Source organism: Chionomys nivalis, chromosome 19 (genome assembly GCF_950005125.1).
Source record: "Chionomys nivalis chromosome 19, mChiNiv1.1, whole genome shotgun sequence".
NCBI lineage: Eukaryota > Metazoa > Chordata > Mammalia > Rodentia > Cricetidae > Chionomys > Chionomys nivalis.
This window is the reverse complement of record NC_080104.1, coordinates 41,099,696-41,127,206: the sequence shown is the minus strand read 5'-3', so window position 1 is coordinate 41,127,206 and position 27,511 is coordinate 41,099,696. Positions and strand designations below refer to the sequence as shown.

General features: G+C 51.5%; 2 protein-coding genes across 2 annotated transcripts in view; one reads left to right on the top strand and one right to left on the bottom strand.

Annotated features, from left to right (window-relative positions):
* The window catches only part of LOC130890397 (cadherin-23-like), a 54,480-nt gene that overhangs the window by 7,241 nt on the left and 19,728 nt on the right, over positions 1-27,511 (top strand). The window lies entirely within an intron of this gene.
* Positions 591-25,806, bottom strand: Vsir (V-set immunoregulatory receptor). The gene is made up of 7 exons (XM_057794286.1): positions 25,583-25,806; positions 14,547-14,975; positions 13,856-13,912; positions 8,331-8,438; positions 5,281-5,308; positions 4,412-4,605; positions 591-4,256 (listed from the first exon to the last, which is right to left on the bottom strand). Exons 1-7 carry the CDS (start codon positions 25,662-25,664, stop codon positions 4,219-4,221), a joined length of 936 nt encoding a protein of 311 aa, XP_057650269.1. The 5' UTR covers positions 25,665-25,806; the 3' UTR covers positions 591-4,218.

Sequence of the window (27,511 nt, the reverse complement as noted above, 5' to 3'; positions counted from 1 at the left end):
CCCCAGCCACACAGAAGCCTTTCAGAACCACCATTTCCTTCTGCATTAAGAGGGGACAGTAAAGACTCTTGGTGGGGTAGCTCAGTAGATACAGTGCTTGTCACACAAGCATGAGGACCCGAGTTCTAATCCCCAGCATTCACAGAAAAGAGCCAGACATGACGGCATGTATTCTGTGACCCTAGCTGTTGATGGGGGTAGGGTGGAGGTAGAGGTGGGCGGGGTTCAGAGACAGGCAGATCCACAGAGCTTGCTGCTCAGTCTGCCCAGTCTATTGGTGAGCTCCGCATTCACTGAAGAGTCTGTCAAAAATAAAGCAGAGGCCCTGGAAGAGAAGGCTCAGTAGTTAAGAGCACTTGCTCTGTTTCCAGAGGACCCAGGTTGATTCCACCCACATGGCAGCTCACAGCTGTCAATAACTCCATTTCCAACAGATCCAGTGCTCCCCTCCCCTGGCCTCCACAGGCACCGGGCACACATGTGGTGCTCATACATACATGCAGGCAAAAACCCATGCACATAAAATATTGAAATATATACTAAAAATACAATGGTAGGGCTAGAAACATAGCTCAGTAATTAAAATCCATCTTTTAATTTGTTGCTCTTGCAAAGGATCCAGGTTTGATTCCCAGCATTCATACGGCAGCTCATAACTATTTATAACTCTATTTCCAAGGGATCCAACAGGCATACACATGATGCATATAAATGCATTTAGGTAAAACATTCATAAAGTAAATAAATCTTTTTAAAAATGCATTGCAGAGGAATGGAGGAAGACACCCAATGGTGATTTCCTTCTTCCATATACATACACATAAACATATATTCATGCATCCTTTGTACACATGCACACAAAAAGACTTTCAGGGTTGATGTCAAATAAGCAAAAACACACATGAAAATCTTTGGGGAAGCATATTTTAACAAAAAAGATTAAGAAATGGCATCCATACTGCTACTTCCTCTTCCTGTATCCAAGGCAGGCATTAGCAATCAATCTCAGCACTCTGATCAGCTGTATCATCACATCTTAATTCCTACTACCAAATATTCCAGAAAGCCACACCAACAGATCAAAACCACAAAACCCAGTGAAATGTTTATCCCTTGGCATCACGAGCTCAAAGCCGTAATGCCATTATGGAAATCCTAGCAGGCCCAGACAAAGCTAGGTCCCCAGAGTATAATCCTGGGGTCCTGATTCAGCCCAGTTACCCAAGGATTGTGTATCAGCTATCAGTTCGTCTCAAACTGTTGTTACTCCCTGCCTTCCCAAGACTCACATTCATTGTGGGCAAGGAAAGTGTCAGGGGAAAGGAGCAGCCATGCAGGGCATGGGCCACATGGTTCATGCTCTCTATGGTCTGGGACTGGCACTCAGCTGGGCTGTTTGTTTTCAAGGGACTTGTGCCTCCCGCTATCCCACTTGGCACCCCCAGTTCCTCTTTTGCCTATTTTAGTTCCCCAGGGCTCCCACTATAGCCAGGTCAGCCGTGGGGTGCTGCTCCAGCTCACACTCAGGAAACTCTTTTCCATGAGGTAGCCTACTACCAGGACCAAGATTATCAAAGATCACCAGCCCTCTGCAGCCCTCAGCCTAGCTGCCTCCTCCAAGGCCTTCCTCCGGGGAGCAGTCCCTGAAGGACTGAAGTCTCTGTCCGGGCTCTCAGCTACCTCGTGCAGGGAAAATACTGGTCAGACAGAAGCAGGGTGGCCCCGGACTGCTCTTTGGAGAAGCTAGTCTGAGGCACACTACAGTACTCCAGCAGGGCCTGCTCGGTCTACAAGAGCCACCAGTGGCCCTTTGGCCTGTCAAGACGTCCTTGCTGCATCAGAAACCTTTCCTACTGGTCCCTCCCATCCCAATCCCAAGGAGAGCTTTACTAGAGATAGGCAAAGCACCCCCTGATTTCTGATATACCTCCTAAGGGTGAATTAGTTCTTCAGGACATATGACATCTCTTCCTAGGCTCCTGCTAATACCAGGAGTCCAATATGGCTTGGAAGACTACAGGGCTCCTCCCTCCTCCTGGAAGCTCAGTTTCCTACTCTGTCTCATCACCACCCAATCTCTCGCCCCCAGGGCAGGACCCCTCCATTCCCAACCCCCAGACCCCGCCCCTCCACAGTAGCAGCCAGGTGGTAGGACCCAAGTTCATGGATGTAGACAGAGCCTGGACCACACAAAAACTGCATCAAAAACAGGAAACCATGAAGCTGACGTGCCTGCGCTTGCAGGGTCCAGAAGAGAAGAGACTAGAGCCCTGCAGAAGGAAGCTGAAGCTGGGCAGGAAGTGAGTGGCTGCTCTGCTGGGGAGGTTGGGGGGCTCCTCCCCTTTCCACAGAGCAACAGCCAGACAGGGGCTCGACAGTCAAATTCTTAGAAGACATCTGGGTGGCAAGGTCTGAAGCTTAGGGCTGGAGATAGGCCAGCCTCCCCCAGGGGACAGGCTATATTCATCTTATAGCTGATGTGTGGGGGCTTTTTCTTTGACAGAGGCCCCAAAACAGCTGGCACTTCCCCCACTCCAGCCTGGTGCCCTAAAAGCCAAAAGAACAACACACTCTGTCTATCTATAGTAATTGCATAGAGCCTATGGCAACAGATGGGGTGAAAGAGGGGACCCTGGGAACAAAAGAGGAGTCATGGTTTGGGTGTCCTGACTACCCCAACACTCCTGTGATGATACAGAGAGTCTTCAGAACTCCAAGTCTCAGACATAGCTGGCATCCCACAGGGGCCTATGCTCTTGGACCTTACCAGACAACCTGTCCGAGTTCCCAGCTTACTTACTGCTGTGATCCAGCCTGGAACTGTTCTCTGTACCCCTACCCATCTGCCCCCAGGCAAGGAGTGGGTTTCTTCTTGCCTGCGGGCCCTGGGTATGAGCTTTCCTACCCAGGCCCAGTTCACTTCTGCCAGGGGAAGCTGCAGGAAGCCGGGGGGGAGGGGGGATTGCAGCTTTTCCAGTGATGGGGCTACCGTCCCACTGGAGGCTGAGGGTGACTTGCCCAGCCTCACTCCTCCTCACTCTCAGACATCAGCTGCGCAGTTTCTACCTCAAAGGGTCTGTCTTTCCTGTTCATACTTTAAATCCTCCATGAAGGATTCTCCTTGTGTGCCCGGGTCATGCCAGACCCTGGAGATGGGAACCAAGAGCAACATCAGACCAGGGAGGGACAAGCGCTTTTATATGCCTGTAGGTCACCCTGAAGATCAGTGGTCAGGGCTGGAAGGATCCCCAGGCCCTAGATGCCCCCATTCCACACCCTCCCTGAACTCCCCACCTCCAGGGCCTTAAAGCTAAATGCCTACCATCCCCTCCTTGCTGTGTACAGCTGTTGCCACGTACTGTTTTTAATAGCATCTCTTTCATACTAAGAAGTGGCCCAGTATAGATAGGACATCATGGAGGTCACCTTTGTCACTGCCCCACACTGAGCAGTGGGACTGGTGGGTGATGAGGACAGGAAGACCAGTATCCACTCACCTTCCCCATCTGCCCTTACCACCCTTCGTGTACGACATGGCTCATGACACAGTGGCTCCTGGACACAACATGTCCTTCCTGTTTCAGAGCCTCTGGCCACTGAACTCTGCAGACTGCCATACAGGCCATGAGAGCCCAGAGTCACTTAAACTGTTGACAGACCCTCAAATGGCTGGCAGGCTGTTGAGGAAGCTCCCCTGGTGGGGCATAGGCAAGCCAAGCTCCAGAGTCTGGGGGATAGAGTCAGGCCAACAGAGTATCCTCAGACAAAATGGCAGGTCAACCACACATCCACAGCAGGGCAGGAGTCTCTCATAGCTTGTGTCCCTTGCCTCGGAGGGTGGCAAGGTGGTTACCTCATCCCATCTGGGCTGCTGGTTCCCACGAAGAAAAGCTGCTGCCAACCCGGACACTCTGGGACTTCTTAAGTCATTTGGCATCTGTTCTGGCAATGTGAAGTCTCTAGGGAGCACTGGGCACCCCGAGATCTTGAGAACAGCAATGAGCAGTCCAGCATCTTCTCCCCACCCTGTCCCAACCCTGTGTAGCATCCAGAAGTGGTAGCCGGGAGGGTCCACACATCTTGTAAAGCAAAGTCTAGACTCAGATCAGGAGAGGGGAGGCTGGGGCCAATGCCTAAAGGTCTGTTTAAAAGGCCAGCCATAGATCAAATGCACCTGCCCCTAATCCAGGTACCATTGTCCGTGGTCCCCAAGCTGGTTTAGATGACTTCAGAGTTAGGGGAGTCAGGGACTGGATCTGTAAAAGAAAGGACAAGGAAGTGAATTTGGGGGGTGCCTGTATATCCTTGTTCAACTCTGCACCATGAAGACTCCCCAATGTTGGGGGGCCCTGCAGAGCCTACAGTTCTATTGTTTATTAGTCAGGGTACTGTAAAATCTGGTGACACTCACCTAGGGATGGAAAGAAGACATCCCCAGGGCCTGGAGGAGACAGAGGTGTGCTGGGGTCAGAGAGTAGATGCCGTCCTGATTCCGAAGGTTGCCGCTGGGCCACATAGGACAGTGGGGGTCTGGTCTTTGCCTCGGGCATCCCCTGGAAGGGTGGGGTGTTCTCAAAGCCTGGGTTTTCGATACCTTGGGTGTTGCTGCCAGAGAAGCAGAATTAGGGGTGGTCAGTGCCAGAGAACTTCTGTCCTTCCTGTCTCCCTTTTATTTTATTTTCTTCCTAGCTGGGACAGGGGTGGCCTGTGAAAGCCTTTCAGCTCCAAGGTTCTAGTGGGATCACTGGTAGACCTTCCTTTGGCATATCTGAGATGCTATCTCCTTCAAGCACATTGTAGGACAGGGACCAAGCTTATCCAAGCCAGCCCAAGCCCAAGCACAGATAACATTGTCCTGACTGTCCGTCTCTGACCTCTGGCCCCCCAGAGTAGCCATCAGCTTGTTCATGCCTGCTCAGCCTGAGAGCTTTCTCGTGGAATGCCAGGCACAGCCAAGCCATCCCCTGTGCACTGGGCTGGGCCTGGGTCATGGGCCTCCTATGCATTTGTAATGTTTACCCCAGCCAGCTATTTCTACTCCTGTTCATCCTCAGCCAGGGTGGCCACTGAGACCCAAAGGTGCCCGCTAAAGCACTTCCAAGCAGAATCAGGGTCTAGCAGGGGAAAAGGTGGCACACAGAGCAGCCCACTAGGCCATATGTGCCAGATGTTGCTCTGATCAGCTGTGTCAAGCTGAGTAGGGACCCCACATCACACAGGAACACCCCTTCCCTGATGTCTGGGTCCCAGAAAATTTATCAGAGTCACTGTGGGCCTTACCTGTCCATCGTCACCAACTCCTGGGCACCTACAGATAGACAGAAAAGCTGGTCACAGGAAGGAAGCCTACTGCAGGCCCCACCCCCTGCACTGGGAGCATGCCCAGGAGCCGTACTTTTCCCTGAAGAATCCCAAGTTCCATGTGTTTGTCTAGCAGGTGGATGCAAGGTACAGATGCCTTTGTGTACCAGTGAAATACGTCTGTCTTTTCCACATGTGGGATGATGTTTGGCCCCAGGCTTACACTTTTCCCTGCATCCTAACAATGTCACAACTTGAGAATCTAAGTTTCAACCAAAGGCAATCGCTTCCTATTGGGAGGTTTACCTCTCTGATCTTAAGTCACAGCTTATAGGGTAGAGGGTTCAAGGTCAGCTCCTAAGATTAGAAGGTCCATCCTTTCCTCAATCTCTCCATCACATCCCATCCTTTCTGTCATTTTCTCCCCCACAAGTCACTACCATCCTTGGGGTCCCCCTAAAACTGCCCATCATCCAAATGCAAGGACACCAACTTCCCTCTTTCTTGCAGCTCCCCACAGCCTCACAGATCCTTCTTATAGGAGGAGGTTTGCATGGGGAAATGGCCTGGGGGAGGGGCATCAGCAAGACAAACACAGGGAAGTTGCACAAAGTTCCTGAAATCTAGGTCACTTCTGCTGACAGAGTAACTCTCTGTGTCAGGCTGTGTGGGCCAAGCCCGTCCTCACCACTTTGCTCTGGGGTAAAGATGGCACCTCCACTTTAGAGCTGAGGGATGCCGAGCTGCCCGTTCATTCTTTCCTCTCGTCCCCAGCATGCTAGTCTCCAGGCAACCCAGCCCCCAGCCCAGCACTCAGGAGCTTTCTGCCCAGAGTACACCATGCCCTAGGAGCTAACCTGCCACTGACCTTATGCAGCCCAAGTGCTGAGACTTGCTGGTTGCTTTTGCTGCTACTCTGGGGTCTGTATGGATCAATGACTCCCCAGACACCACGGCCCATCCTTCAGAGCTCTGTTTGTCTAGGCATTAACACTTCTGACATGTGTTTCTGTTGCTAAGTCTGAAGTCACACGATGGATTTGGGGAATTCCATTAAGAAGCAGAGAAGAGACTTGGAAGTATCTGCTTTAGAAGATAATTTTTTTTGTTGTTTTTTTCAAGACAGGGTCTCACTATGTAGTTCTGGCTGGCCTGAAACTCACTATGTAGACCAGATGGACCTCAGACTTGGAGACCTGCCTGCCTCTGCCTCGCGAGGGCTGGGATTAAAGGCGTGTGCTAGGAGATAAATTATTGTCCCCTTTCCTGTTACTGTACATGAGACATCCTTACTCTGGGACAGTAGCAGGCTACAGGACAAGGCTGTTCTCCACAGTCACTCAACATGGCATGAAGGGCAGCCCATTCCAGCCCATTGTCATCACAGGGCTAGTCTCTAAGTCCAGGTCACATGCTTTCCTGGGACAGATGGGAAGTTGGAAGCCAGTGTTTAGATTGAAGGTATAAGTGAATGGGGCCTGTGTCTTCAGAACCCCACATGAATGGTAACACACACATCACATGTACACGCACGCACACAAACACACACACACACACACACACACTTCAATCTTTTTCCCTCCAGCCATCTCTGTTCCACTAGGTCCCATGAGCAGAATGGGAACCCTGTAGATGCCCTACAAGAAAGGTTGGGCCCAAGAAAGGCTGCGTGAAGCCCCCAGAACTCTTGTAGCTGCCAGCCCAGAAGGGTCTTCTTCCCAGTGCTTGGTCACATCTGACCACATGACCATCTGACCACATGACCATCTGACCACATGACCAGACACTGCCGTGGTCTGGGCAAAGGGAAGAGAAAACAGAAAGCACCTGGGAATCCATCGGAACCTAGCCTAACCTGGTATCTCCCCTGCTGCCCCCTCTGCCATTTCTCCCCCTCCTTCACTCTAATCTGTCACATGCTCCATGTGCTGCCCCTTTAGGGATGCCCACAGGCAGGCTGCAGTAGGTTTATAACTGGAAGAAACCCTCTGAGAGGAAGGGTGAGGTGGCCACAGCCCACAGGGGCTCACTGGGGGCCTCCAGGAAAGAGGGTAAGGGGATGGCAGGCTGATTGGGAGGTGAAGGGGAGGGCAGAGGAAATCTGGTGTGACCCGGTGACAATAGCCTTCCCTCAATTACCTTCTGCAGCAAGGCAGAGGGAGGAAGTGCAGGAACAGAGCCCCCCCACCCACCGGGCTCCCACCCCTCAGAGAATGTAGGCTGAACAAGGCTCATAGGAGAGGCTGGGGCAGACAAGGGGCCTTGTCAGCCAGAAAAGGGATGAGACTGGTGTTTGTGGCCATGAACTTGAAGCCTGGCTCCACCGTTTATTTGCAGTGGGTTTCGTTAGGCAAATCAGGGAACCACCCCGGGCCCCGGGGAAGTCAGGGAACCGTGCCCCCCCCCCCAGCCTCGATTTGTCTGTCTGTAAAATGAGGACAGCAATGTCCCCTATTTGGGGTGTTGTGGTGAATAAGTAAAGCACAGATGTGACTACTTGGCATAGTGCCTGGCAGGGTGACCCCAGCAACTAGGGGCCACCTCAGCTCTGCATTTCCAATGTCTATGGCATTCAGTTAGTTAACGTGCAGAGTCTGAGCTCTTGTCTGTGGAAGGAGAGGGACAACTGAAGCTCCAGCTAAAAGCTTCGCTAGTTCTCACATCCCAAAACTTGTTTCTGTCCCAGCAACTGCTGCTCATTACAAAACAAACCCACCCACAGACACAAGCAGGTCTCTAAGAGATCTCCGAGCAGCAGCATCCTTATAAACCAGTTTGAGCTAGCCCTGCCATTCATTGTGGTTACCTACTCATTCATATGGAGTGCCAAGCCAGCCCTGCCTGGGCACTGAAGCCGCTGGCAGACATCAGACCTGGAAAGAAAGGCATATGTAGGTGCCCTTCTCTCTCACAGAATCAGCTCCTTGCAGGGCTGCAAAGTGGGAAAGGCCTGTGCAGCCCTCATGTCCCATGCTTTCCCTGACCTCACAGCCAGGAAACCCCACCCCATCCCGGCCGAAGGTACTTACGGCGGTGAGAGGCCACCTGCCTCTGCTTATAGACCAGCAGCAGGATGAGAGGCAGGCAGAGGATCCCCACAATGCAGGCACCCGTGGCCAGGGCTGCAGCTGTGATACCTAGAAGGACAAGAGCAGCAGACGTGAGGGTCCCTTTCCCACTTCTGAAGGGAAACTGGGTCACAAAATGACCCCCCCGCCCCAGAGGTGGTCAGATTCTATTAGATGGGAGAAGAGAGCTGGGCAGGAATGGAATCCACTTAGCATTTGTGAGAAGGTTCCCAAGCTCTGTGGGTACAGACTCTGGAGGTATGTATGTGGACCTGGCTACCCCAAAGGCTTAGGACACCTTTGTAAAGCCACCCTGACTGCAGTTCCCTTTATTCCAAAGGGCGCCCATTGCAGAGAAAGCTTAGTCTCCATCTGGAGCCAGGCTCTTCATAGGAAGATGATGAGGCACTGGAAGAAGTAGTTGTTGAGGCTGGAGAGATGGCTCAGAGGTTAAGAACACTGGCTGTTCTTTCAGAGGTCCTGAGTTCAATTCCCAGCAACCACATGATGGCTCACAACCATCTGTAATGAGATCTGGTGCCCTCTTCTGTCATAGATGTAAATGCAGGAGGAACATTGTATACATAATAAGTAAATCTTTTAAAAAAGAAAAAGAAGAAGAAGTAGTTGTCCAAACCACACCCACAGTTTCAGAGCAGACAGGATCAGAGGCCCAGGCATCCGGGTCTCATATCCAGACACTTAGTGACCTGAAGAAGCCAGGAAGGTCTAGTGACCTCCTTTCAGAGACAGCCCTGTGTCCCCACCCCACTTGCTTTTAAAGATGAATGTTTTAATGCAATGAAGACAGAATACTCCAGCCTTACCAGGCATGATGGTGCAAGCCTTTAACTCCACTTTGCACTCAGGAGGCAAAAGCAGGTGGATCTCAGTGAGTTCAAGGCCAGCCCGGTCTACAGAGTGAGTTCTAGCACAGTCAGGACTACATAGAGAAACCATGTCTCAAAAAATAAAAACAAACCCTAGCCCATCCTTTGAGGGGATCTTTGATCTTTCTAGGGTAAAAACCCTGGAAGCTTGGCCCCGTGATCACGCATGCACGCGTGCACACACACACCAGTTACAAGAGAATAAAATTTGCCACAAGAATTAGAGAATTAGGCTAGGGGTGTAACATTTGACTAGCATGCATAGCCCCTGAATTCCATTCCCAGCACTCGAGACAGGGAGGAAGACTAGAGAAATGTCCATTAAAAAAAAAAATCTTTAAATAGCCAAAAACAAAGGGGCTTGAAAAATGTCTCAGTCGGTAAAGTGGTTGCTGTGTAAGCACAGTCACCTGAAAGCTCTCCAGAACCCTTTTAAGAAGCCAGGTGTGGTCACATGTAGCTGTCAACTGAGGGGGTGGTCGGGGTGTGTGGAGATGGGAGAATCCGTGGGAATCACTGGTCAGCCAGTTTGGCCTAACTATAAGCTATAGTGTCAGTGAAAGAATCTACCTCAAAAACTTAAGCAGCGAGCAATTAAGGAAGATACCAAACATCAACCTCTGGCTCTGTATGTACACATAACATACATGCACACACAGAAATGTAAACACATAAAAAAAAAAAAAAGTCTCATCCTTCCCCTCAACCTGGAGCCCCTCACAGCCAACAGACCTCCTCTATCTAGATCTGGTCTTATCTTATGGAAACACAGAAGAATGTTCTCCAGACCCCCAAACACAGTTTGGACATCTCTCTGTCTACACAGAGACCCACTTCATTCTTCCCAGGGCTCTATTATATACAACTTGCCCCAAATGGATGGAAACATCCCTGTCTGGTGGGGACATTGTTTACTTCCATTTTCAACAGTCCTCATACTGCAACAAAGAATCCTTGGGCTCAGATTTCTGCTCTCCCAGGCAGTACATCTGGACCTAAGCACTTACCATCAAAGCGCTGAGCCACAGACCATCCTGTGCGTGTTTTCTCCTAGGCTGTTGCAAAATTGTCTCAGAAAGGGCCATGCCACTGCATGAGCCCCATATCATTGGGGGTTGGTTTATTTCAGTCCATCTGCTGACTCCAGGAGTTTAGCTGGGAACAGACGAGCCCTTGGAACCACAACTAGAGTAAGGCCATTTCCTTCCCAATTTGAGCCTTTCTCTCTGCCAAAGCATGGCTAGGATCTCTTGTCATAGCATCGGGTTCACCTCCAGAGAGCTCTAGGAGCCGGATGTGCCGTGGTCTATTTGCTGCCTCTGCACTTTATTTGGGAACAAAGGCCATTTTTATCCCACTGTAAGGCTAAGCAATGTGGAAGCATAAATGGGCTCACAGTGAGGTGTATGGAACCGAGCAGACCATTGGCAGGCACTTTAGAAGTACCCATTGGTATGGAAACAGTACCAATTGCTAGGCGAATTTCAAAGGACGTTCCAATCCACAGGAAAGCGGCATCCCTGCCGGTTTTAATGCGGCTGCATCTGAACGCGGAATATTGAAAGTGAAAACGGTCCATAATTCATGCCATTCAGTGTGGCTAAACCCCATCCAAGGACCTTACTGTGGGCAACCTGAGAAGCTGGCTGCAGAAGCACTCTTCTCTCATCCCACAGTTACTAAGCAACTCGTGGCGCAGTTAGCCAGGTGCTCACAACCTGCCTTGGAGATTTGGCCGGGACCTCCCTGCCCGACCCTCTTGTCTGCAAGTGGCAGCCCTCTACAGTTTTTTGGTTTCACTTCCTGAGCCTGTTTCCTTGTACGCTGGGCTTGCTGTCCAGGCTACTGTTGGGGCAGGCTCTAGAGGTATGTATGTGGACCCGGCTGCCCCCAGAGGCTTAGGACACCTTTGTAAAGCCACCCTGACTGCCGTTGCCTTTACTCCAAGGTGGCACCCATTGCAGAGAAAACTTAGTCACCATCTGGAGCCAGGCTCTTCCTGGGAAGGGGATGAGACACTGGCGGAAGTAGTTGCCAAAGCCCACCCCCACGGCATGTGCCAGGTCCTCTCAGAGTAGGCAGGATGGGAAGGCCCTGCTTGCTCAGTCTATGTTCAGAGCCTGCCAGGTACCCTGTAGGTGTGTGCAAAGGAGGCTAAGGAAAGCATCATCTGGCACATCCTGCTGTAACAGGATGGGAAGGGTACAGAGACAGGGTGCCCCGCCCTGTCCTGATCGCAGGGGAAATCCACGGCCCCTCGGCAATGCCTTGAAATGTCAGCCCACACCTTGGGCAGGCTCCTTCCCCTCCCCAACACTTCCTCTTACCTGAAACGCACTTGGACTTGGTCCTGGTTTAATCTAAGCTCTACTCTCCTACAGGGTAGCATTTAGCTACTCAGACTGGAATTAGAAAAAGGGGAAAAACAAAGAGCTGGCCTGGAAGCATCATTAACAGTCCCAGCTAGTGCCGCGCCTGTGTGCTTGTGTATGAGAGTTGAGGTTGGGGCCTTCCAGAGTTAATGAACGGCAGAGAATAGTGTTTAGCAGCTGGCCCTGGGGCCTGTTTAGCAATGGCATGGGTGGCCAGGCAAAGATTCTAGAAATGGGTTCAGAAACCCACCTGTGTGTACCATCAGTTCCCATCCCTTAGCACAGGGACGGACAAGTTGCCTTGGGATGTTAGGCCTCCTGTGCATCAAGAGGAAATCAGTACCCACACCTCCATGGTGATGGAGCTATCCTTGCAGACTGGTGGCTGATTACTCAGTGCAGTCTTCACCCCCTCCCTACTGTTTTGTTCTCCAGCTTCCTGGACCTGAGACACACGCGGTTCCCATCCCATGCCCTAGGTAACGTGTGCTTAGATAACATAACTTGTCGTAGGTATTCCCGTTCCTCAATAGAGAAATCATGCAGAAAGCGGTAGTGCTCCCCAGACTCTCCACACACACTCCCAATGTCTACCCAGGAACCAACTCAGGTTTAGTGGCCAGTGTGGAGACTGCATGAACCAGGAATGTGGAAGGGGACATCAGAGGTCACCAGTCATCCCCTGCCCTCAACAACCGCAGTAGGATGGAGCATGTTCTTTTGGCCCCCAACAAGACACTTCACTGGACAATAGCTCAAGGAAGCCAGAGCCAGAAAGCGATGTCAGAGCTCCAAGAATTGGCAAGGGTTTAAGACATCAAAACCCAAGGGTGGAGATGCGAGGAAAAGAAAGGCGAACCACCTTGGAGGTCAAGTTTACACTTCCACCTCCCCCTTGCGTTTTTCTTCTAGAGTCTCAGGACTAGGAAAGTCCCCAACCTCCTTGGCCTGTCCACTTCACACTTCTCCAGTACTCTCCCCTCTACTATCTTGTGTCTCTGTCCCCAAGATTGAAAACATACGGCTTCTTTTCACAAAGTCCCGTTGAAGTCGGGTGTAGTGGTTTACACCTGAAAATCCCAGAACTTCATAGGCAAAGGCAGGAGGATTGCTGCAAATCTGAGGCCAGCCTGTTCTACATAGCAAGTTCTAGGTCAGCCATGACCTGCCTGAACCTCCTTTTCCCCTACTCATGACATGCCAGGCAGTAGCAGAAGTAGTTTGCAAAGAGAGATTCTTGAGGAAGAAGCAGGGCTGGGGTGATTGCTCAGAGTGAAGGAGCCATGGGGAAGTGACCATCGCCCATGCCCCACCACTCTGTCCCTCAAACACATACATGTGGGCACACAGTGTGAACTGTTTGGTGGGAAGGAAGAGGATGCTCAGAGGGGAAGTGAGGACAGCCCAGTGGCTTGGTGCTGAGGACACACTGGAGCTCAGCAGTGTGTGGCAGAAGGGTGTGAACCAAAGGCCTCCCTGCCACACTCAGTGTGGCTGGATCTCACTCATTTTTGTACATGGTGGGGTTGTTGGTTGGTTTGAAAATACATGTAATTTGACTAGAAAGTTGCTTTGGTCATTGAGGCTTCACACAAGGCTGTTGTTCGGCTGGCTCAAACCCTCATGCATGAGGTCAGGTTCAGGGTTTTCCCTTCTGCCCCTCCAGAGCCTAAGCAAGAGCTAGCTCACACTAGATACCTGATGAACCTATAAATCACAGCCCTCTTTCTGTGGAAGTGGGGGGCACCCTAAGACATGTATGTCCCCTTGTCTACTGTAGATGCCATAGGGCATTCGCCAACCAACCTCTGTGTGTCCAGCCTCCCTGAGAGCAGAGCCCTCCAGCTCTCTCTGGGCCAGCACCGGGGCTGCCCTGCATACTGCATGCCCAGTCCCCTTCCACGTGCACAGGAGAAGGGCTCTGAACAGAGATGAACAGGCTACAGTCACGGGCCTGCTGTGCCACTGGGCAGTGTGAGCATGTGTCACCTCTGCCGAGTGGGAATGGCGATCCGTGCTTCACAGAGCAAGTAGTGACAGGGGCCGGGGCTTCCGGGGCCACAGTCAAGAAGGAGAATAGAAGCAGCAGCAGCAGCAGCAGCAGAGAAAATGGGGTCTGCGTGCGTATGGTCCCGAGGTGAGAGTCCAGAACGGGGTCCAGGCCCACGGTCAATACAGAAAGAACAGAGTGCCCAGAAGAGACGGGGGTGGGGGGCATCCTTACTGTCACTCTCCTGCTCGTTAGATGGGTATGCAGTGCATGTCGATGGTGAGTCTTTGCCTGTGGGAACAAAGAGAGGGCTGTTAGGTGACTGTGAGGCTCATGGGGTCGTAGAGGTTGGTCCAGGCTAGCAGCTCCTCTCTTGTCATAGGAATCCATGCTAATGCCTGCCTGGCAATGCTGGCCCCTGTAGTCTGTACACCTATGCACGTGTGAACACATGCAAGTGTGAGCATATGAGCACGCATGCACACACACACGCACACACACACACACATTTTCTTACCCTGGATGTTCTCATGCCACCTTCTAAGGCAAATGGGTACCTACTGGTACATCTCGATTCAGTCAGGTCTTGCATTCTCAGCTGGGCAGACAGGCAGATATATACACAGCTCATAGCCATTTAGCCATGATCAACTTAAACTAAGTACATGGTCAGCTGCCCTATGGCCTGCATTTTCTCAGGAGAAGAAATGCTACCTAAGTTTAGGTACATACACCCTCTCACATGAAAAGGTCACTTGGCCACAAATAGAGGCACACACAAGGTAATCACGTGTCTGCACCCACTCCTTACACAGCCAACATACCCTTGAGGGCCACGTCATCGTCTCATACATAGTCACGTGGCAGAGATACAGACACCGCCTCCCCACACCCCCAGCCATAGGTATTTGGACAGAACACTCACCTGTCTGTACCTGCAGCTCCATGTACCCGTAGAACCGTTGATCTAGGTGGTGGTGCTTGACTTCTAACACCTGACAACAGTAGACGCCACTGTCCTGCAGGGTCACATGATGTATGGTGATTGAGAAGTTGCCGTGGTGGTCGAAAGCTAACTCGAGCCCATGTGCCTGGGCCTGGTCATGGCTGGCATTGGCCGTTTGGTGGCTTCCATGGTGTGGACGAAAATGCTGGGCCGTGAAGTTGCGTATGGGCCGATGTTCTTTGCATACTTGAACCTCACTTCGCGAGCTGAGGTACCATGCCTTGTAGAAGGTCGTGTCGTGCCCTTTGGGCACAGAGCCCAGGATCCTGCAGGTGAGGGTGACGTTCTGCCCTTCAGGACACACGTACAGAGAATAAGGGGTGGCGACCTTGAAGGCCACTGCCGGACCTGCTCAGAGAAAGGAAAGCCTCTGTCACCTGCGTGAGGGTGAGGAGAAAGCTTGACTTCAGTCACTCCCCAGCTGTAGACCCTGGGCAAGTCAAGTGACTTCCCTGAGCCTTGACCCCTTGCTTAATACACGCTCCATTCCAACCTGCACGGGAGGAAGGGGAGAAGATGGGGGCAGAGGAGGGACTTGAGCCAAACAACAAACTAACCAGCCAAGATAGGGCCTTCTCCCAAGTAGAACATGAACCTTGGTTCCAGCCCCATTGCGGGCAATGGCTCCACCTTGGACATCCCTCCCCTGCATAGGAAGGAGGTCTAAAGGAGAATGAAAGATTTTAGTCTTTGGCCATGCTCCTGGAGTGTACCAACATCTTCTGCTCACCCCCACTCCTCAGCCAGGCCACACCTTCTTCCAATTCCTCCTCACTCAGCACGAACCAATACCTGCATGGACAGGGCCAGTACCAGGTGCCTTACCTCTACTTGGGAGCCAGTGACCCAACTGAACAGACAAACCTGTGCTCATGACCCTGTGGGCAGAGGCCAGCCAGTGTCTGGGTTTCAGAGACTTGGGAGGGGATAAATACCCTTCCAGGGATGGGCGTGGCCCTTTTGGAAAAGGGGTGGGTCTTTAGACTTTGAATGAGACTTCACAAGTGAGCACTTCTACCTAGGCACAGTAGTAGGAAAGCAGGGACACTCAGGGCATCTGAGGGACAGGGATGCATGACAGGTCCTCATCCACGCACCTCATTCATCTTCCCTAAGCACATAAAAAATCCTCTTGCCCCCATCTCAACCCTCAGTTCCTCTGTTGCTCAACCTGATGGAGCATGAAGGCATGTTTTTTGTTGTTGTTTTGTTTTGTTGTTTTTTAGACAGGGGCTAATGTATCATGGGTTGGCCCCAGACATACTATGTATCTGAAGATGACCCTGAGCTAATCTTCCTGTCTCTACCTCTCAGATGGTGAGATTTTGGACATGTGCCTCCAGCTCAGCACAGGGTCTCACACCCAGGGCTTCATGCACCGAGCCACATCCCTAGCCTAGACCCAGTCTTTTGAGACTAGAATCTGAGCCAGAGCCCCTGCTCCACTCGCTAATTGTGTGAGCCTGTTTTCCCCCCTGTGAAGAGAATGACACTCACTACAGCACAGGCTGGGAGAAGAAAGGTGGGGTGCAGAGGGCTCTGATGTGAGAGGGGCTCTGGTCAGCACACCTTGGCATTGCTTTGCATTCATGTTGCAGGGACTGCAGGCGATCAGGCGGTCAGGGGAAGTGGGTTTAGAATACAGAGAGCATATGAATGGAGGGCCGGAGTCCTTGCTCAGTCAGAAAAACGTTCGCCTCCAAAACATGAGGCCCTGGGTTTGGATCCCTAGAACCCTAGAATCTGCGTGTGTTAGAACAGGCCTGTAATTCCAGTGACGGCGAGATGGGAGGTAGAAAGAGGTAGATGCCGAGAACTTGCTGGCCAGCCAGCCTGGACTTGGTGATGTTCCAGAGCAATGAGAGACCCTGTCCGAAAAGGTAGGAGGGGCGCCTGCCACCAAGTTTAATGACCAGAGTTCAAGCCACATGATGGAAGGAGAGAATAGATTCCAGTTTCTGCAAGTAGTCCTTTGCCTTCACACACATGCCATGAATTGCACACACACACACACACACACGCACCCACACACAAAATAAGTATATAAATGTTTTACAAGGTGCATAGTGACACCTGAGGGTGTCCTCTGACCTCCATACACTTGCATGCACATGCGTGCACATAAACTCTCTCTGTCTCTGTTGCTCTCTCTCCTCTCTCTGCCCCATCCAGAGGTACCACCTGGATCTCCTCCTCAGAGGCTCCCTCCCTGCTCTCAGAGCCCAGGACCATTGGTGCCAGGCTGGGATCCCCTAAAGTTCTCACAGCCCGGCCCAGTGCAAAAGGCGGCAGCCTGGTGTGACTTTTGGAGTTGAACCAGGACACCCTGGAGTCCAGTGACACTGAGTCATTAGGCTGAGTGTTAGGCTTACTGGAAGACAAAAATAAAACATCAAGAGAAGGGGTGGGTGTTAAGGCCTGGACAGGAATCATTCGTGAGAGTGTCCTGAAAGTGTTCTCTCTGTCGTTCAAGAAACACTTCCGAGGACAGGGGCCAAAATCCAACGGAATGGAGAAGCTGGCTTCAAACCCTTCACCACAAAAGTCTGAAAGACAAGTAACAGCTGATAATCTAGTACTACAGGGCTTGTGTATGCCCATGAAAATATAAGGGGGACAATGATCACATGGCTCCAAAGAATGCCCGTAGGGGAGGAGCGTTAGGCCTACGAGGTAAGGAAGACAGACAGACATTCCAGAGCCATCCCCCAGCTCTGCTCAGACACAAAAGAGATTTCTGGAATGCTGTTGCCGAGGTGAGTGCAGATCTCAAACCTTCTTTGGGGAGATACCATCTCCTTTTCAGGCAGTGACAGGCCCAGGAAGGGAAAGTGGTTTGGCTGAAGTTGCAGAGATTCTGGAGACCTCATGTAAAACAGGCTTCCCAGAACACAGAGAAGCAGTGACTACACCCAGGAGTCTGTATTGCAGGTGACAGCCCAGGAGAGTAGGGTTGGATTCTTCCCCCCTCACTAGTGAGGAGACCAACTCCAGAGACAGGGTCTTGCTTGCTCGCCATCCCACAGCAAGGGACTGCTGGAGATTGACTTCAACCCAGGCGTGTATACCATCACAAAGCCGGGAACTCCCCTCTAGCCTTTGGACCTTGCATCTAATTCTTAAAGCGGGGCTCTGTTGTTGTTATTGTTGTTTGGAACTGCTAACATTTATAAAGGCATGGATTTGTGGCTCTGGAGAGTTTGCTCAATGTTGAACAGCACTGGTTGCTCTTCCAGAGGACCTGGGTTGAATTCCCAACACTCATGTGGTAGCTCACAACTGTCTCTAACTCCAGTCCCCGGGCATCTGATGCCCTCTTCTGGCCTCCTCTGACTTGAGACATGTCCATAGTAAACATATATATGCAGAAAAAACTTCCATACCCATAAAATAATTTTAAGTGGGGACTTAATAGGAAAATTTTAACTTCCAGTTTCTCTTTGAAACAGCGAACAGCTAGCTAGGTCTCTGGTTTTATCCACACCCACCCAGAGGTTCCCTCACAGGCCTGTATAGACTGCATATGGCCGCTAATCCCTGGCTCTGCCAGACACAGGAGGGGGCTACCTAAGGAAAGTGTTTTCCCCAGACATCCACAGAGGGAGCCATACCTCTGCCCTACCCCTGCAGCCACACAGCAGCAACCCCAGCCTTCTTTCTCCTCTGTTCACTACCTCCAGCTTGGGAGCCACCACCATCCTTGCAGCCAAATTCATTTCCATCAGCATTTGCCTAGTGCACAGCCCCTGGGGGCTATCAAGATGGCAGGCAGAGCAGAGACCAGAGCTGCAGGCCTGCGATGGCTGAGGGACACAGGACAAATGGCAAGACACTTAGAGGCCAAAGGCGTGGATGAGGGAGGACTCATGTGTGGCATGAGTGTCCCCTGAATTGCGGGGAGACGTGGCGGCGGGGGGAGGGGTGCCAAGCTGAGAGCCCTCAGAGCCCAGGCAGTGGTACTTCCTGCTCAGGTCTGCACCAGAGCAGGGGGAAAGGATTCAGTCCCATTTTATTTTCAAGGGGCCACGGAGAAAGCAGGGATCAGAGAGAGTAGGATTGGGGGGGGCTGGCCTCCACCCCACCCATCCACACTGACTTCTCATTCCCAAGGTCACCAAAACCTCTTCCTGAGTTAGCGTGATGGAGAAGCTGTCCTTGGATGGGGGTTGGTTTGGAGGGTGTTCAGATCTTAGACTTGAGGTTCAGGTAAGAGGGGGCAGAAAAGGCAGGGTTTGTCCTGAACAGGGGGGCCAGAAACACCCCTCATGTCTAAAGCTTAGAGCAGCTGGTCCCTGGGGAAACACTCTGGTGCACAGGGCTACAGAAAACAGCACACAGGTATGCAGAAGGGCCTGGGCACATACCTGTGTACACACACACTCTTGGGCCCCATGCAGCCCAGCTGGAATTATAATTACTTGTCGGGAGGATGTTGCTCAATGTCCGCTACAGATCCCTTAGGCCACCTGGGTTATTGTCAGAGACCAGGAAAGTGGGTGGGGAGGAAAGCTCCTAACTCTAGGGTAGCCAAGTTCACATGGGACAGGAAAGTGTCCCAAGCCCTGGCCTGAGCGTGTACCAGTGAAGAACATGGCCCTTCGGGACAGGTCCCCTGAGCCCTCACCTTGTCCTATTTGCCACTGAGTAAGATCACCCTATACATGCAGGAGGGATTCTGTGAGCTAGGAAAATTCCAGATCTGGGGACTGCTATACTCTGCCCTAGACAGCAAGATTCCTGGGCCCTGGGGCCTCCTGGGCTAGGCCTTTGCTATGTGGACCTATGCAGCTGCCCTTGAGAGAGTCCCACGTCTGAAGCCCTCCAGCTCTGCTCTCAGGTCCACTTCTTTTTACTCTTATTGTTTTTAATTGTGTGTGTAGAATAGCATGATAGGTGTGTGTGTGTGTGTGTGCATATTCACACATGAATGCAGGTACCCACGAAGGCCAGAGCTGGAGCTGGGATTGTAGACAGTTGTCAGCTGTCTGGTGTGGAGAATGCTGGGAACTAAACCCAAGCCCCCTGGAAAAGCAACAAGTACTCTTAACCCCAAACCATCTCTATAGGCCCCTCAGGGCCACTCTCTTTTTGTTTTTGTTTTTTCGAGACAGGGTTTCTCTGTAGCTTTGGAGCCTGTCCTGGAACTAGCTCTTGTAGACCAGGCTGGCCTCGAACTCACAGAGATCCACCTGCCTCTACCTCCCGAGTGCTGGGATTAAAGGCGTGCGCCACCACCAACCACCTGGCAAGGTCCACTTCTTATATGTTAGGCACTTTATTCTAATGTGGGCATAATCCCCTATTCTATGTATTTCAGTTTTTAAAGAATTATTGCTATTATTTGTACTTTTGTCTGGTTTCTTGTTTGACTGGGTCTTAGGGGTTAGTTGGTTGATTTTTGTTTTTTTTTGAGACAGCTTTTGACTATGTAACTCCTAGTCTAAAACTCACTGTAGCCCAGGCTGGCCTTGAACTTGTGATCCTCTTGCAGCTGCCTCCTGAGTGCTGTACAACAGGCAGGTGCTCGTCCTCCTTTTCAAGATAAAACTGCCTAGAGAAATAGAGTGAGTTGCTTGAGGCTCCTGTGACTGAGCTGAGACCCACACCTTCAGCAGGCAGACAGGAAGAGCACTCCTTCCAACCACCCTCCCAGGGTGGGTGGAGCCCTTATTTCATCTTTCAGTTGACCCCATGCTGACCCCTACCTAGACTCAGAACAACTGTTTCTTCTGCTCTTCGGACCCAAACATTCTTTCATTCCACAAATATTTAGCAATATCTTAACATGAGTCGGGCTCAGGGCAGAGGCTGTGGAGCTCAGGGCTCCCCGAGGGAACAGTCCTTGCTGCTTTTCCTAGCCGTGGCGTCCAGCTACAGACGACAGAGCCCAGACTCTGCCGGAAAGTTTCAAAAGAACTCTTACTTGGCATCCTCTCCCTCCGGTCTTGTTTTTGAGGCCGTCACCTCTTGCCACACATCAGGCTCTGTGGGCGTACAGGGGATGGGTGTGTGTGGGTGTGGACAAGCTTTCGTATTGTATTTGTTTCTTGACAGGAGCTAGCTTTACCCACAGTCACCAAGGCAACCCCCCAGAAGTTTTGGAGGTGGGTCCTAAGTTTTGGAGCTTGATTGGTCAGGTCAGGAAAGCCCTACTCAGACAGCTGAGGTCTGTCCAGCTGTTAGCTTGCCAAGTAAACAATTATTTGACTGTCTACAGTTGCTAGTCTTAAACTGAGGAGAGAGATGGGAACTCTGGCCTCCCCGGCATGGGAACAGGTCCCAGCTCAGAGGCCCCATTTCCCAGATGGTCTCCAGGTGCCTAAAGGGAAAGGCTGGGCTATATCATTAGCTAGACATATGGTACACAGGGAAACAGAGGCAGGGTCCAATCAAAACCCAGAGGAAGTGCCCCAGGGTGAAGGCTGCAGGCTGAAGCCAGCAAGTCTGTACAGAGGGTTGTCTAGCTAGGGAGGACAAAGGGTATCTCAGATGTGTTTATTGATCCCTGCCCCAGCAGGAAGTGTTCATTCATGGACCAAGGAGGCTGGGAAGGGGAAGCAGGGCTCTATGGGAGGAAGCCACACTTCCAGCACCTTGGGAAAACGGCCTGCATCCAGGGATAGAGGCCCTAGTCACTGTGCCTCCTGGGGAGGGTCTGGGCAGTGGGCCAGGGCCCTGGCTTGGGAAGACTCCTCTAAAGGATTCCAACCCAGACTCCTCTGAAGGATTCCAACTCAGGCCTCTCTGAGGAGGACTCAACCTCATGGCCGCTACAACCAGGGAGACTTCCTAAGATCTGATTCCATCCATGCAAGGGGCTCCCTTGGTAGGATTATTCTAAGCACTCAGACACGGACTTGTTACTTAATTAATTCCCAAGTCTATGAAATAGGAGCTTGAGTTAGGAAGCCAAAACACAAAAGAAACCTGTCTACAGTCTCACAGAGAATATGTTGTGGACAAAATTCTAACCCCAGCCTCTGGGAGCAGATGTTGTCTCTAGAAACCAGAGGCAACCCGAGATTGGCTCCACCTCCTTACCACAGATGGACAGCTAACCCAGCCAATGAGGGCTTAGTTTGCCTGGCCGCATTATTAACTCAAGTAGTTTTACTTTTGATTTTACATTAAAGAACACGGAATCATAAAGAGAGACATTTGGTCCCCGTTCACTGTTCTCTTAGCCCCGATTCTATCAAAGAGAAAGTCAGAGCTGATGCCACTATATCATCAAAATGTCCTTTTTTAAAAATTTTTACTTAAATTATTTCTACAAAGAAACAGCAACAGGCTTTACATGCTGAGTCTGGTTCAGTTTAAGTTTCCAACTAACATTTAATTCCCTTATTTGGCTTGCCAATGGGGTTCTTTTATATGTTCTATTTGTGGCCGATGATACCAGCTTTCCACTTGTGACACTGACTTAAAATTTCCTTTAATTTTTTTACTTTAAAGAAAAGTGTAGATTTAAAGGAAAAACAAGTAGGTAAAATGTTCGTCAGATATTACGTACAGGTGATGAGCAAACAGACCCAGAATGCACCAAGGGGAATTACCCTCCCCAGAGAGCAGCGGCCATCTGCAACTATATGTCACCCAGCCTGTACATGGCTCGGTTGGGGGAGGTGTGTGCTTGGGGCCCCATGCTGAGGGAGTAGTTCAGGCAGGACTGAGGTCTCCTTGGGAGCTGAGACCCTAGATAGAAAGGCCAGTGGGAGGACTTGGTTTGTAGCCTAACTCAGCAAGTTCATGACTCTGGAGGTGGTCAACAGAGAATGGGCTGAATATGCAAACAGAATGTGAGAGAAAGCCCACAGATAAGCCCGCACTAGGCCAGGCTGGCTGTTGTGGCCTCATCTCTAGAGGACTTAGGAAGAAAACCACAGACACCCCATGGCCATTCAGACTCTTTGGTTGTTGTTGTTGTTGTTGTTGGTTTTTTGAGACAGAACTTGTCCTGGAACTCACTCTGTAGACCAGGCTGGCCTCAAACTCACAAAGATCTGCCTGCCTCTGCCTCCCGAGTGCTGGGATTAAAGGTGCCTGGCCATTTCAGACTCTTGGTCCAGATGGGTAGCTAGAACCAACCTGGGCATCCTTCAGGCATTAGGAGTCTAGGAAATGAATTCCCAGTGATATTTTCCCATGGCATCCTATGTCATGGATGCTCATTGGGGCTCTGTAGACAGTAAAAACTCAGAAAGCCACTGGTATGGAGTCCCCAGAAACCAGGAAAGGACCCACTACCGACATCACAAAGACCAGGCATCATGAGAAGTTTCACCCATCAGCTCCTCCACACAGCTGTGTCTAAGGGAGGATGGACCATTGCCCTGTAGTATATATGAAGACTTGATCAAAGATACTAAGAAGCTTGCCCAGCTCATATAAGGCCAGTTAAGATTTGAACACAGGTCTAACTACAAAACAGTTAAGCTAGAGCTGGAGGAAGTTCTGCCATGCAGCTATACACCAAACCCCTTGCTTAAACACCAGGAAGGCCATGGCCCAGCCAGTCCTTCAAAAGGGATCCATAGGTGTCAAAGCCAGTGCTAATTTCTGGCAAGGCCAGACTGGTCCTGGGCAATAGTTGCCTTTGAACCTAGGACCTCAAGTTCAAGATTCAGCCAGTACGAACAGGCCACATGGGCTCTGAGGACCCTCTGTTTCTCCTGCTTGGGCCTAAGATCCTGTATCCTGTAGCTTCCATCTGGTACCCCTTTCCTAGATCCACAGCAGGGAAGCGCTGCCTTGCAGCCAGCCTAGCTCAGTACTCTTAGGAGTTTCTGGCCCCTGGGCATCCCATGGCATGGCCATCTCTAGTCTCAGGCTGCTGAGCAGGGCTTATATGATTTCCTAAGAGCTGACCACTACCGGGTCAGAGGCTTGCAGCACTGAGTTTACTCAATAGGGCTTTGCAGCCTTGTTTACCATGAAAGGGAAGACAGCTGCCAGTCTCCCACACCAGTGCCTGTGTGAAAGGGGCTCCTGGGTCAGACTGGGGACAGGCAAGGTAGTAACTTCCTCAAACTTTAGGAATGTTGTGCAGAAGAAATCCTGTACCACCTGGGGTCTGCTGGCTCCTGGATCCCAAGGCAACCACCCCCCCACTCCCTCTACCCTCATCTCAGCCCATGACAGGCTAGGAAAGGAGTGTGTGTTCTGTATGCTCCAAGCCTCCTAAACTCTGATCTCTTGAAGTTCCCCGCAGACTCCCATTTCACCCTGCCCCAAATGCCATTCTGCCCAAGGGAACCCAGCACCTCAGCTGACTGGTGAGTGTCCTCAGCCCCCACACCTCCTGACCACCGTGTCTGTTATAGGAAAGACAAGCATGCATGATTGTGTTTATAACCGAGGTTATAGCCAGCGCTGAGGTCAGAGCAGCTTCAGGCTGAAAGACTCATTCGTCCCTTTCCTGAAAGCCACCCAGACCCCTAATGACCTCCCTGAGCTGAACCATGGGGAGGTGGCCCTCAGCTCACCAAGTAGATTGAGTAGCCAAAAGCCAGGGCTGTGCAGTCTTCTGGGTTTGGAGGTACAGTAGGGTGCGGATTCCCTGCTCCCCTCAGGGCCTCTTTGCTGTTGAATGTTCTGCAAGTTGTGCCCCTCTACTCGGAATCTCTGGGACTTAGTTCCCCAAATTGGGGCTGATGAACAGAGGATAGGGAAGGGACAAGAAAGGGGGCCTTGGGGAGTCACTTGAGGGGAAGATGGTAGCCTGTGGTATACACAATACTGGTCTTCCTGCCAGCTGCTGTCCCCCATTCCTGAAAGCCTTATCGTTCAAGGTGCCTTGACCTTGGTGCTGGGCCTGTAGCATCCCCCCCACCCCGTCCCTGAACCCCCCCATCCCTGCCTCATTCTCTCCCTTTGAGTGTCAGGGATCATCCAGGCCAGGCTCACATTATTCTGTCTGTAGGGTGTGGGTGCCTTTTTCCTTATCAGAGGTCCAGGCCTGCCTCCCAGTGTTGATAAGAAGTTCTCTGTCTCTCCTCCCTTTCCTTATGTCAACTTTCTTCTTTCTTTTCTGATCGGTCCATTGGCTCCCTCTGGTGAGCCCACCACCTCCACCCGGACACAACTGACACTGTCCCTGCCTGGACCCTTTCTCCAGCTTGCAGAAGCTACTTGTGTCCTGGGTTTTCTGAGCAGGAAGGATGGGGCAGGCAGTCTCCAAGGGACACCCTTGGCTACCAACCTGGCCACCTATCAGAATATCCCCTTGTTCTTTAAGCTCTTCTGCTCCGGGCAAGTAAGGACCAGGCTCTGGGGTACTGCTGTGTTCTGCCTGGGACAAGATAAAAACTGTGACTCTGGATTTTGGAAGTGACACCCCCCTGTGTGTGGTTCTTCAGGGAGTGTCTCCTCTCTTCCCCAGTACTCCATACTGGCTGCTCAGTATGGCCACCACAAGATTCACTGATCGCCCAAATGGGTCATCAGATTTCAATATAGAGCGAGAGACAAAACTGCCCAGATCTGGGAGTGCCCATCAAAACTCATCCAAGAGTGTCAAAGGGAAGGGGTATTGGGTTACAACACCACACCCCCCAAGCCCTCTGAGACTCTGGAGCAGGAAGCCAGGGAGATTCTCCAGGTGTCAAAAGCCAGTCAACAACCGCTAAAGGAGCAGGTGACTCTCCACGTCCCTTTCCTGCCTTGCAGAAGCTCTTCATGACCCCTGCTCCGGGTTCTCTGGGCAGGGAAGTGTCGCAGGCAGTCCCCTAGAGACACCTTTGCCTGCAGTTTTGGCAGCTGTTAGCACCGACAGATGTGCTCGGCCACCACTACACCCTGCTGGGCTGTCCCAGCAGCCCCAGAGCAGCGGTAGGGTGGGGATCACCGCAGGCTGAGGGGATTCAGGACACTCCCATCCTGCCTGGGTCCCTCCACCCTACCCGGCTGTACTCCCGGGCGCTCTTCCCCTGCGCGCCGCCGCCAGCAGACTTTACCTCTGGATGCAGTCAGGAAAAGAGCGAGGAGCAGGGTCCCACAGCGCAAGCCGCAGGCCTCTGGGACTGTGGGGACACCCATGTCGCCGTCGAGTCGAGCAAGAGCAGACACAGACTGCTGGGGTGCGCGTGGAGCAAGCGGGGCACCGGGAGTGCAGGGATCCTGCTGTACACACCGCCTGTCTGAGTGAGTGTGTGCGTAACCCACACCAACTCCCCTCCCAGCAGCGCCCCCGCTGGGCGGCGGGCGGTACTGTGTCTCCAAGTAGATAGACGTGGCAAGTGTCCAACCAGCCACTTCCCTCTGTAAAGACCTTTCTACTGTCTCTCTAGGTGCTTTTCAGAGATTATGTGTGCCGTGCACACTAAGGAATGAAACCCAGTCTAACCCGGCCAGATTTACAGTTCACATAGCCTGGAGGCCGGAACTTTGTTTCTACAGGCTCCAGCACGCCCAGGGTTAAGTTCCTGCTGTCGAAGGAAGGAAGGAATGGGTGGGTGTGGGGGTGTAAGGATGGATAAGTCAGTGAAATATGTAGTCCACAATGAGTTCAGCAAGTGGGAGGGAGCTTGGCCTTCTCTGTGCTTGTATGCACTGCAGTTGAGACACCTTAGTACACCTGCGCCTGCATGTGACAAGGCATTCACCAGTCCAGAACTTCCCAACTCAGGACGGGTAGCCACATCTGTTGGCGTGCCCCATGGCTCTTTCCCCCAGGGCTTTGCCCACTGGTGTCCAGTTATCCTTAAACTCACTTCATTCTGTTTTGCTTTAGTTTACACATGGTTGTTTATTTTTGTTTGGTTTGTGTTGTTCTGTTTGGGTTGGGGTTTTGTGGTTTTTAGGGCTTTAGCTTTTTAAGGCAGGGCATTGCTGTGTAGCTCAGGCTGGCCTCAAGATTCTCCGACCTCAGCCTATCGCATGCTGGGATTACAGTAGTGCAGAACTCAACGCCCTCTGCCCTCTATAGATATATAGATATAGATTCTCATGAGCTCAGACTAGCTTTGACCTTCCTATGAACTTCTAATCCTTCTACCTCTACCTCCTGAGTGCTGGGATTACAGGTATGTGCTATCATGCCCTGTGTTTTTGAGTCAGACACAGAGAATCATACATTCTACCAACTGAGGGCATTCCAGCTCCCAGTGATCCTCATATTCACCCTATTTTCGTGCTGGCATTCATTGAACCCAGGATTCACACATGCTAGGCAAATATTCTGCCGCCAAACTGGGTCACCACCCTTTTCTTCCTCTCTCGTCCAGCTTCTCAGTAAGTTGCACCGGGTAGTCTTGAACTTGTGATCAGAGCCTCTCAAGTATCTGAGATTGCAGGCCTGTCCAACACAGGCCCAGCTTCCCACTGTGATTGAGTCCCTTCGACAGGACAGACATGAAAAGACTGTCTACTGCTTGGCCACCTGAGTGGCAGACCTAAATGTTGACACTGCTTGAATAGATGTGACCGATGGGGACCTGTGGTGAGTGCCGAGGAGAATGTTGAACTCCTCGTGGTCCCTGGCTAAAGGACAGAGGACAGAACAAGTATAGTGTCAGGGATCAGGGCGGTGGGATCCCTGTTTGCAGCTATGTTGTGTCGATTTCCCTGTTCATACCACCTGTCTTCCATGTATCCGTGGCAGTGGCCTGCTCATGTCCCCTCACCCAGCTATCTCTGCAGCTCTTCTAGCCTCCGTATTTCAAAGTGACGCCCAATGATCGTTCATCACTTTTGTATAGCTGAGACCAAAATCACCGAGGGAGGGCTGGGCAGATGGCCCAGTTGGTAAAGTGCTTGTCACACAGCATGAGGACCTGGATGGGCCCCCCCTAAAAAGTGGGATGTGGTGGCCTGTACCTATACTTGTTATCGAATATTACTTTAACTAGGCAAAGATGTGTTGCATTTGTTTATTCTGAGGAATA

Bases quoted from the DNA above. Each gene is read 5' to 3' on its own strand.
- Vsir (XM_057794286.1), bottom strand. From the start codon at position 25,664: ATGGGTGTCCCCACAGTCCCAGAGGCCTGCGGCTTGCGCTGTGGGACC. The intron at 8,439-13,855 runs GTAAGGATGCCC...TTGTCCTTCTAG, and splicing joins TAACGAGCAGGAGAGTGACA to GTATCACAGCTGCAGCCCTG. The intron at 5,309-8,330 runs GTAAGTACCTTC...GTCTATCTGTAG, and splicing joins GCAGGTGGCCTCTCACCGCC to GTGCCCAGGAGTTGGTGACG.